The following is an 11,783-nucleotide window of genomic DNA, read 5'->3' on the forward strand; positions in this document are numbered from 1 at the left end:
GTTGCTGGATTTACAGGATAATTTTCTGTTTCCCAGGTGCTTGCCCTGAGACCCAAGCCTTCTGGATATGCCTCAGGCAGGCCCAACTTTATATGGGAACAAAGCTGAGCACCAGGTTTATTCTGTGTTCTGGAGGACCCCAACAGTAGCCAGTCCAATGGGAAGATGTTTTTCAGTTCTACCAAGCTTCTTCCAGATGTATGTGCACGTGCGCGCGCGCACACACACACACACACACACACACACATACAGGCACACCACCCAGAAGACTGGAGCTACCTAGGAGTTACCTGGAAACTTTATGAGGACAGGATTTGCTGTGTCTTTGCAAGAGCTGAAATCATGACTAACTTTTAGGGAGTTTTGTCTCAAGAACTGGTGTATATCACCCCCATGTGACACTTCCAATGGGTCTATCCTTCCACAGGTAAAATCCTGACCATGGGCCTGGCTCTGGGGCAACATAACAGCAAATGTGAGGAGGGATAAGCTGCCACTTGCTTCTGACTTTTCTAATATGGATAGTGTCATTGTAGTGTTGTTATGGTAGTGAACAAGCGCATTTATGTTACTTTTGTTTGGTATATCGGTGAGAGAGAATGCAACAGGATGCACACAAGATCAGAGGACAATTTTGAGAAGTCAGTTTCACCTACCATCTCATTGAAGGTAGAGTCTCTCTTGTCTCTGCTGAGCTGCATACTCCAAGCTAGGCTGACGTGCTATCAGACAGTTCTTCTGTCTCTACCTCCCATCGTACCTTATGAGCACTGAGATTACAGATTCACACTATCATGTTTTGTTTGTTTAAAATGTGGGATCCAGGAATCAAATCCAGGTTGTCATGCTTGCATGGCTAGTGATTTTACCTGCTAAGCCATCTTCCTGGATCATGTTTTTTTTTTTTTTTCAAAAACAATCATTTTAATCCAAAATAGTTGTAAATTTGGGTCACCTCTACACCTCTTAAGTGTTGTATAGCATCCATAATGAAATGCACATGTAGCCTGTGTGGGCATCCAAATAATCGAAAGAACCCCTTTTCCTCATTTGTATGTGTGTACATTTTCCTGTGAGTTTGGATGCATGTCTATGCAGGGAGGCCAGAGGTCAATATGGGTCTTAACTGCTCTCTACCTCAGCTCTTCCTACTTGCTAAGTAAGCACTGAGCCATCTCCCCCTGCCTCCTTTCCCTCCTTTTTTTTTTTTTTTAAAAAAAATAAGGCATGAGCCATTTGACATAAAGGACACAGTTTGCAGGGCTGAAGAGATGGCTCTGAGATTAAGTGCACCTGTTGCTCTTCCAGAGGACCCGAATTCAATTCCCAGCATCCACATGGCAGCTCAACAACCATCTGTAACTGCAATTCCAGGGGATCCAGTACCCACTTCTGGTTTCTGTGGGCACCAGGAATGCACTAATAGTTATGCATGCAGGCAAAACTACCATACACATAAAGTAATAACATAATTGTTTTAATTAAAGGCACAATTTTGAAGGACATTATTCAGTGACATTCAGTGCTTTTATTGTGCTGCTCAGGCTTCCTATCTAGTACTTTGCCCCATAAGGAACCCCCTGAATCCACTAAGTTATCTTTTATATCTGATCTCTCAGCCCAGCTTTCTGGCTATGGATTTGCCTCTTTTGGACTCAATATGCTTTATAAAGATTTGGGGATTAGTGACATTATGATAAATTAAAGGAAGCAAGAATTCTCATATTAGCTCCCTGAGTGAGAGAAAACAGCCACGTGGGGCCACATGGAGGGGCATTTACGGACAAGGAAACTGTTAGGAAATTTTATGCATAAAAGGAATTGGGTCAGTTCCCTGTGGGTTGGCTAGTAGGAGCACCCTATTTTTCTGGGATCTAGTCCCGATTGAGAACCTGGTTGGAAGAAGATGGGAATGAGAATTTAGGGGCCCAAAATCCTGGGACCTTAATATAGGACATAGTAGGAAAGGGGGCTTGGCAAATTGCCTACAAAAGACAAAGGCTTTAGCCACAACTAAAAGCTAGGTCAAAGCAGCTCTTATGAAACATCATGTTACATTATATAAATGAAATCATACAATATGTGGCCTTTTGTGTCCAGGTCTGACAGTTTTAACTTAGCAAAATATCCTCAGGGTTCATCCATGTTGTAGCATATATCAGAATTTCCTTCCTTTTTATGGCCAAATAATACTCCATTGTTATTTATACATTTTGTTTATCCATTTGTCTCTTGATGTTTAGACTGTTTCTGTCTTTTGAATAGTGTGACTGATATGAATGTGGGTGTATAGGTTTCTATGTAGATACCTGATTGTGTTTGCTTTTTAAATTATTCTGAGTTTGTATTCAGGAGTGGAATTGCCTGGTCATGTGGTAACTGTATTTAACTCATTGAGTAACCATCCAAATGGACTTGTTTTGCTTGTGTATGTGTGTGTCTATATGGGAGGACACATAGCTTGGCAGTGCACAGGTACATGTGTGTACAAATATGTGGAGGCTAGAAGTAGAAATTAAGTGTCCACCTCAACCACTCTCTACTTTATTTATGGAGAGACAGTTTCTCACTCGAACCTAGAGCTGGTCATTTAGGTAGTTATTTACACTAAGTAGTTAATGTAGCTGCTTAGCTTGCTCCGAAGATCCCCTGTCTGTTTCCTTTGTACCTGGATTACATATGAGCCACCACACCCACTTACATAGATACTAGAGATCCAGTCTTCAGTCTTGACACTTGAACTATTTCTCCCCATGATGTGTGTGTGTTCTTGTGCGTTCAGGTACACATGTAAATGTGCATATGAATACCAGAAGACCACCTCATATGTTCCTCAGGAGCCATACACTTTGGGTTTCTTTGTTTTGAGACATCTGTCATTTAGCCTGGAGCTCACCTGGAATTACAAAAATGCACCATCAGGCCCAGCTTTTTTATTTTAACATTTTATTTATTTTGCATGTATGAATGTTTTTGCATGCATTTATGTACCTGTGAATGCCTGGTGCCCTCATAGGTCAGAAGATGATGTCATCTCTCCTGGATCTGGTGGTTGTGAGCCAACATGTGGGTGCTGGGAACCAACCTTGAGTCCTCTGGAAGAGCAGAGTTCTCTTAACCTTTGACCCATCTCTCTAGTCCTAGGTCTAGCTTTTTACAGGAGTTTTGATAACAAGCTCGCATCTAAGCATATTCTCATGCTTAGAAGACAAATATATTACTGATGAACCATTTCCAGGCCTATGCAAATGATTTCTATAGTTATTTTTCCCTTTGCTTTTGATCATTGTTATTCAGCTTCCTATTATAGTAAGAAAATGCTTGATACAACCAGGTTATATAGAGAAAAGGTTTGCTTTGGCTCACAGCTTTCAGCTTGCTAAGTGGCCATTGCTTTGGGACTGTGGCAAAGTACATCAATATGATACAGCAGAATCACTTTTGGTATCACAAAGAAGAAAGAATCCCACAATCCACTTTGAGAGCACACTGACAATGGCATCAAAACTTCCAGAACACAGAATAAACTGAATGGAGATTCTAAGCCAGGAGCAAAGCTTTGTTCCAATATGGGCCTGCCTGAAGCATATCAGGAAGGTTTGGGTCTCAGGGCAAACACCTAGAAAATAGAAAATCATCCTGTAAATCCAGCAACACCTTCCCCTAGGTTCTTTTAACACTTGGGCTGGTTCATCTTCATTGTCAAGTGGACTAGATTTGGAATCATCTAACAGACTTTTGGGAATGTTTGTGAGAATATTTCTAGAGAGACTTAACCAAGAAAGGAGGACTTACCCTAAATAAAGGTGACACTGTCCCATGGGCTGGAGTCCTGAACTGGATAAAAAGGGAGAAAGGAGCTAGAAAGATGATTCAGCACTTAAGAGTGCTTCCTCTTTGTTCAGAGGACCCAAGGTCAGTTCCCAGCACCCATATCTGGTACTTCCCAACTGCCTGTAACACCAGTTCCATGAGAATCCAAAGACCTTTACTAACATCTGTAGGCAACTGCACTCAGGTACACATTCCCCCCACATTAATACACACACACACATACACACACACACACACACAATTTAAATTCTAAAATATATATATTTTTAAAGGAAAAAAGAGAAACCGAACTCAGCACTAGAATTCGTCTGTCTCTGTGCCTTGTCTCCTGGGTGTAGACATAAGTAACCAGCTGCCTTATACACCTGCAACTGGGCCTTCCCCTCTGTGATGGACAGTATACCCTCAAGTTGTGGGTGAAAATAAACTCTTAAATTGCGCTAATCAGCTACTTTGTCACAGCAATGAAAAGAGCAACCCCTGCTGGGAATGTTTCATTCTTTGATGTTGTTGTTGGTTCATGGGCTATTTTAAAATTAGCATACCATTTTCTCAGTTGTTTCAATATGCAAATTTCTTTAAAAGAATATTTTTTCCTCTGTGCCTTACTGCTGTTATCCACCCAACACATGAATATTGGTGATTCCTCCTGACCCATCCTCTGGTAGCTGCCTCAAAGTCTCCATCAGCTTCAGTGACTTTGATGACTCTGTTCTTCATATCAACATCTTAAGACTAAATCTCTTATCAGCTATAAAAAAGTCTTCCTCCCAGCTTCCTGCCACATATGATATTGATTTGCAGAGACTATGCTGGTTGCCTTGTGGAAAAAGTGCAGTTGGATCAGCCCATTTGCACCTCTGGCTTCGTAATCCTCTTTTTTTTGTTGTTTGTTTGTTTGTTTGTTTGTTTGTTTTAAGACAGCGTTTCTCTGTGTAGCCCTGGCTGTCCTGGAACTCACTCTGTAGACCAGGCTGGCCTCAAACTCAGAAATCTACCTGCCTCTGCCTCCCAAGTGCTGGGATTAAAGGCATGCACCACCACTGCCCCGCTTCATTATCCTCTTAACACTGGACATTGAGTCCAAAGGCTCAACTCAGTTCAAAGACTACCTTAGCTTCCAGTTAGAGAGCTGTGGCCAGGCCAGAGTTCTTCTCTGCTTATCCTGGGAGCAGATCCATCCCAGCCTCTGCTCCACATTTAATTTATGATTAACATTTTCATGTCCCAGTCTCCTCCAATCTTTCACCTAATGACTATCTGTCCCATCTTAAAAGGTCAGTTTTTTAAAAATACATCCTTTTTTAAATTTTAGTACTGTGTGTGTGTGTGTGTGTGTGTGTGTGTGTGTGTGTGTGTGTAATGTGGGTATGTATGTGCTTAAGAATATAGGTGTCTGGATGGAGAAGTGGTTCAGAGGGTAAGGGGTTCTGAGTTCAATTCCCAGCAACCACATGGCGGCTCACAATCTGGTGCCTCTTCTAGCCTGGAGGCATACGTGCAGTACAGGACACTATGCATAACATTTTTTTAAGAATATACATGTCTATAAAGACCAGAGGCATCCAATCCCTTAGAGTTGGAGTTATAGATGCATGTGAGACCCCTGATACAGGTACTAGGCATTGAAGTCGAGTCCTCTGGAAAAGCAGCAAATGCTCCAAACCACTGAGCTACCCCTTTAATGATCTTTTCGTCTAATTCATAGAAACTGCATCAGAAACATGACTTTATAATTGACTTACAGGACCTGAGGGCAATTTAAATGCTGGGTAAATGTGTTTCCTAGACTCCATTCCCTCTTTCTCTCCTGTGCTCCTATCATTGCCAAAGAAAAAAGCTGTAGTCACCCACCAGGGCATAATGAAAACTCTTTTGAACCATTACCTTTCTCAGCTTCCTCCTGGTTTCTCTGCTATTCCACTCAGAACTTTCATGTTGTCATTCTCAAGTCTATTAGAACAGCATTCTTGAAGCAGATGGTTCTAACTAGCTTCTACATTAATTGAAGTTCAGAAGCCCAAGGCTAAGTTAACTTTGTCTATTCTGTCAAGCCCTTGGCATGAGAATCAGCTCCTTGTAGTCCTCAGTCTCATTGCTTATGTCCATCATCTCAGTTCTTAGCAACAACCAAGACCATAGAGAGAGATATGTGCCCTGGGCATTTTATTGCCTGTGTTCTCTTGCAACCACATGGCTACTCTCAGTCTGGCATCACCTGTTCAGATAGACTCTACCCATCTCCTGTAAATCCCACTTCACTGTGCCTCTTTCTGCTCACTAGTAACTCTCACTCTGCAGCTGCAGGTTGTGTGCATGTGTTTGGGGTGTTTTAAAAATAAACAAATAAACATGGACCTAGACACTAGAGAAAGAGGAACCATAAATGGAGCATCCATGAGTGCCTAGAGAGTGCCTTGTAGAGAGGGATAGCATGAAGGGCAGAAAGAAATTAAGAAAAGAAGGATGGGAGAGGGGTTAGAGGGATGACTTACCAGTTTAAAACACTTTGTTGCAGTGACTCCATCAAGCTGTAAGTAATGTGGTGCTCAGTGGCCTAGGTGAAGCTTCCAGAGGTTGCAGGAACTGAGCCTATGGCGTCTGGAGAAGAGGTTGACCACTCTTCTGGAACCTCTCTAATTCACATACATACACCATAGCCTTGCCTTGCTACTATTTGGCAAGAAAAATAAACCAGGTTTTGAAGCAAGCTGGGGTTGGCTTTGCAGCAGCCACTGGCTGCACCAGTAGGCCAGCATGATCTTACAATTTACATGTCTCTCAGCCTTTCAGCTGTGCTGTGGTTGGAGCCCTGACAATGGCAGCCATTCTTCTGAGGGCAAGGCCCAAGGTAAGTGGTTAGCCTCTCCCTCACTGTCTCAGAATTTTCCCTGAGAAGTTTCCAAGTGCTTGTGCTGCATGGATCTTAGACCTCTCATTTCAGGAGAGAGCTTTGCTGTCCCCATCCCCATGCAGCATACTGCTTTCCTGAGTTTCCTTTGCTAGGCTTTCTACTTCTGTCTGCTCCTCTTTCCTGAGACAGGACTCTTGCTGCTGAGTCTCTCCTGACTGCTGAACTCTCCTGGGACAGGGATCCCATGTTTCATTATTTGCATCTAAGATTAACCTGGAATTTAATTCCCTACCACAAAAATGGCTTGTTTTAGGTGACAGTATCTTTTGAAGATGTGTCTGTGTACTTTACAAAGACAGAATGGAAGCTTCTCGATCTCAAACAGAGGAAACTTTACAAGCAGGTGATGCTGGAGAACTATAGCCATTTGGTGTCAGTGGGTAAGTGACTCTAGTTCTGAATTTTCTTGCATGTCAATTGCTATGAATCCAAGAGTAAGTACATTTCTTTATCTGACCTATAACTTGTAGGTCAGCTGTGCTATTAAAAATAAAGTGTTCTTCTAAGTAGCTTAGATTTTTAAATGGTCAGAATATAATCAATAACAACCTGTCAGACACATTGTCCACACAAGATCATAGATTCCCAAAACATCTTTCAATGAGAATTAGATAGCAATTACACTGAAATATTTATTTGCAGCATTTAAGACTCATTTTTTACAGCAGATATAGTTGACATTCAACATGTTTTATAGAAGTTAGCAACATCTTCCACTTACACAGGCCATGAAGCCCCACTCTAAGGCCAGGCAGTGTACTTGATTTCCAAGCCTGGAGAAATGTAGGCAGGAGCTGGGGCAACTTCCTTCCAGCTGCTTCAACACTCTTCATTCTCCTGTCTTTGTGCACCTGCAAGAGGCTTTCCATCTTGCCAATTCCAGACAAAAGCAACATTCATTTGGCTGTATGGATGACCAGTGTCTAAGGTAGAGCCACACTATTTGCTGGCTGACATCTTTCTAGCTGAAATGGCTCCCTGACTGCCTTTGGGATGGGTAGGGATTTGTAAGAATGAGCATTCTTCCATTTTTCTCTCTGATTCTACAGACCACCCTTGTCATCTGACCCCTTGGGAAACTGGTTCATTCCCTGGGTTCTCTCTGACCATCAAGAGCAAGTTGTAGACACATCTTCCCAAAAGATTTTTGAATTTTCACTTGAGTTTAGCTGAGAAACGTGCTAACTCCAAGCACATGACTAGAGGAGACTTTTCTGGGGAGTTCTTTGCACTCTGAAGACACAGGCTGAGCTCTGTTTAAAAATTATTCTATCCTTAGCTAGAAAGGTGCTATTTTTCTTCATTTCTTTGAACAGGATTTGCTTTCTCAAAGCCTAACCTGGTATCCCAGCTGGAGCGAGGGGAGAAGCCCTGGATTAGGGATGGTGGAATGGAGAGTGCAGCAGGATCCTGTGCTGGTGAGTGAGGCACCCTCCTCAGCTAACTTGACCATGTCAGGGATAAAAAGGGCTGGCCTTAAGGAAAGTGGACTGAAAGTTTGGGTGAGAAGTCCTCTTTAGTGAGAGTGTCAGTCTTCCTAATGCTCTCTTCCCATGCTGTGGCTAGATGAAAAGGCCACTTTCCAGCATAGACCCTCTTTCTGCAATCCCTTCTGCCTGCTTGATGGCTTTTTACTTCCCAGATGGGAAGATGAAAAGAGGGGAAACACTTCACAAAGCCCAGGGGAGTGACACTGTGGCTCTGTCATTACAGGGAATAGGATAAAGAGCAAGACTCTGACTTCAAAACCGAAACTTTTTGGAAGAGGTCTCCTCAGAGACACCTCGGGATCCTCATTGCAGAGACGTCCTCATGATTTCAGGCCAAATCCCTTTGTAAGGTACCAACACTCCAGAATTGCAAATAAGCGTTATCTATGTCGACAATGCGGAAAATCCTTCAGCCACAGCTTCAATCTCATCAAACACCGGATTGTCCACAACAGAGAAAAACCTTATGAGTGCAGCGAGTGTGGGAAGGTGTTCCAGCGCCGCTTGGCGCTTTTGGAGCATCAGTGTATCCACAGTGGCGACAAGCCCTATGAATGTGGTGAGTGTGGCAAAACCTTTACGCGCAGCTCCAACCTGGTCAAGCACCAGATCATCCACGGCAGTGAGATGCCATTCGTGTGCGGCGTATGTGGTAAGGTGTTCAAGCAAAGCTCCAACCTCCTTGAGCATCAGCGCATCCACAGTGGCCGGAAGCCCTACATCTGTCAGGAGTGCGGGAAGGCCTTCAAGGGCATCTCGCAGCTCATCCACCACCAGAACAGTCACAGTGGCAACAGGCCCTTTGCATGCCATAAGTGCGGCAAGGCCTTCCAAGGCCACTCGGGGCTCAGCCAACACCAGCGAGTCCACAGTGTCGAGAAGACCTATGAGTGCAGCGAATGCAGCCAGGCCTTTGGTCGCCGGGCCAACTTCTTCAAGCACCAGATGATGCATAGTGGGGTGCGGCTCCAGCACCGCACTCGAGGGAAGGGGTTCCGGCGCATGCTCCTGGAGCATCAGTGGGGCCTCCATGGGCAGCGGCCCCAGGAGGCTGGGGAAGGTAGCTCCGCCGAGCCCCAGCTCATGGACACCAATGAGAAGCCCCAAGTGTGTGAGCGCTGTGGCCAGGTCTTCGGGAACAAGTTGCTGTTGTGTCGCCACTTGCGCATCCATGACGATGAAGATGACGAGAAACAGAAGCCTGTTATTTCGAGCACCTCAGTTTTGGAGGATAAATCAACGCTCAGCCAACATCTGGAAACCCAGCCCACAGAGGAAAGCGACAGTGAAAGCAGTGTAGTTTTCGTGTATGCTGAGAAGCCCCAGGGCCCATCCTCACCTTGAGGCCAGAAACAGGGCAGCAGCTCAGAATGGCAGGACGGCCCCTTCCCCAATGTGAAACAGAGAAGCAATTCAGAATGACAGAGTGCCCCCACCTTCCAGTGTAGTCTGCCCTGCTCCTTCCCTGATAGGTCAAAAAGGAAAGCTCCTTCCCTAGTCCTCGATGATACAATTGATGCCTAGAGATTGTATAGGCAGGCTCCTCAAGCTGACTAGGCAAAGATCTCCTGTGTGTGCTTGGGTGTGTGAGTTCCTGTGTGACTGGGGTCTCCAAGTGAGCAGATTTGTATTCTACAGAGTCGTCTTTTCCACCCATGAGAATTGCCTGATGGGGTTAGGAGGGAAGCAGGTATGTCCAGCCAACTCTAGGCACAGTTACCATGAAGTTTACAGACAGATGACCCATATCCTTTTCCCTGTTTAATGAGGGGTGGCTCCCACTCCTTAAGAGTTGTGCTTCTAGGGAAAATATACTAAAGGCACTTTATCCCATTAAAAGTTTATAAATTAAAGGGGCACTAAAATGGGCTTGATGCTTTACAGGAAAGCACAGGGCACCTGCTGTCCTGGGGTACAGGCTGGGTATGTGTGAAAGCTTGGACCCTATTATGTGCCCCCTGCTGCTGCTTGGAGGGTCTTACCAAACCTGTCATCTTGCAGAGAGGTTAAAGTCCAGAAACCTGAGGGTCTCCATTTTGTGAAAGGAGCCCCTTTCCTCTGGTGCCTCATAGGAGAAGGGTCTGGGTAAGACATGGCTTCTTTGTGCCACTCCTACCCACTGTCCCAATATCTACAATTTCTCTGCTAATCCCTTTCACCAAAACCCATTGTGTGCTAATGACAGGTTAGGAATTTGCACTTAGATGGTCCCTGAAGTGAGTCTGGCCAGACAATTATCTGTCAGACAGATGGCATTTCTTAGAATATTAAAGTTGTCATTATTTTAATATGCTTTTGTTTGCAGGTAAATGTTGGAAAATGGAGATCTTTGTTATATGAGAGTGTTGGGGAATTGATCCTTTATAAAAATTCCTCAGGCATAGAGTATAGCTCAGAGGTGGAGTATATGCCTAGCAGACCACAGGCCCTGTGTTCCATCCCTGACTCCCACCTAAGCTCAGACAGGAGAAAGTAGCCTTCCTAGCCCATGACTGATGAGTATGGTGGCAAGTCTAGCCCTCCAAGTAATGATATCACACAGAGAGGGGGGAGGGGAGAGGGGAGAGAGGAGAGAGGAGAGAGGAGAGAGATGTGCATGCGCACACACTTCTCTTAAGCCTGGTTGACTTTACGTAGAACTAAGGGGAAGGTGTTTCATAAGAAAATCTGTAGCAGTTCTATTCTGCCTGTCTCCAGAAACCCAGGAGATCTGTCCCATGCTATACTCAGCTCAGCATCCTGGGCAGCAAGCTACTTTCCAGTCCTCTCATATCCAAAGGGGAGAAAGATTTTGTCACAAAAGCTGCCTGAGGGCAGGTGGGTGGTGGTACAGGTGAAGTGGAGGCTGCCCTTGAGCACTCCAAGGAAGAGTGATGGCACCTTCCGTGCAAGGATAGTGAGGTTCAAAGGCAATTGCCTCCTGCCAAGAGAGTATAGGAAGACCTGGAAACTTGAGATGCTGGTTGGGACCCTGGCCACAGAATAACTTCAGATATTCTTACACACACACACACACACACACACACACACACACACACACACACACACATTTTATGTATATAAAATGTTTTGTGTAAGGTTCTAGTTTGTAGCTTGCTCTTATCTCCATGTCCTCCAGTCTTGTCCTGTGATTGCTTTCTTTCTCATGAGCCTGCAATTGTGTGTTGTGCTCAGCCTTGTGTCTTCACTCCAAGTCCCATGCTGGGCACTAGTGAAAGAGCCTTGCTCTCTTAGTGTGCTGGACTGAGGCTATGTAGTGGTTGGCTTCAGTGGCTCCTGGAGGCAGTCCCAAGTATCTGCTCCCTTGGTTTCCCACTAGAAAAAGAAATACTAAGAATAGTGTCTTTTAAGTCTCTGGTGAAGTAATTACTCAGACAGTCTCTCCTAGGGCTGGCACAGATATAGGAAACTAGGCTGCATGCAGTGCAGGTACCCATAGTGGGAGGTCCTGTGCAGACTGTCATGTGTTCTTAAATATTCATTCCATGGCTCTCAAAATGGGATGCATAATACCTATTCTCTAAGCCTGTCACCAGCTTCAATAC

General features: G+C 44.5%; 1 protein-coding gene across 1 annotated transcript; it reads left to right on the forward strand.

Annotated features, from left to right (window-relative positions):
* The first annotated feature begins 6,622 nt into the window (after window positions 1-6,622).
* On the forward strand, window positions 6,623-9,626 carry Zfp92 (ZFP92 zinc finger protein). Its single transcript, XM_031363952.1, has 4 exons — window positions 6,623-6,685; window positions 7,002-7,128; window positions 8,065-8,166; window positions 8,462-9,626. The coding sequence occupies exons 1-4, from the start codon at window positions 6,653-6,655 to the stop codon at window positions 9,580-9,582; spliced, it is 1,383 nt and encodes a 460-aa protein (XP_031219812.1). The 5' UTR covers window positions 6,623-6,652; the 3' UTR covers window positions 9,583-9,626.
* Window positions 9,627-11,783: the final 2,157 nt, after the last annotated feature.

This window comes from Mastomys coucha, chromosome X, assembly GCF_008632895.1.
Source record: "Mastomys coucha isolate ucsf_1 chromosome X, UCSF_Mcou_1, whole genome shotgun sequence".
Lineage (NCBI taxonomy): Eukaryota > Metazoa > Chordata > Mammalia > Rodentia > Muridae > Mastomys > Mastomys coucha.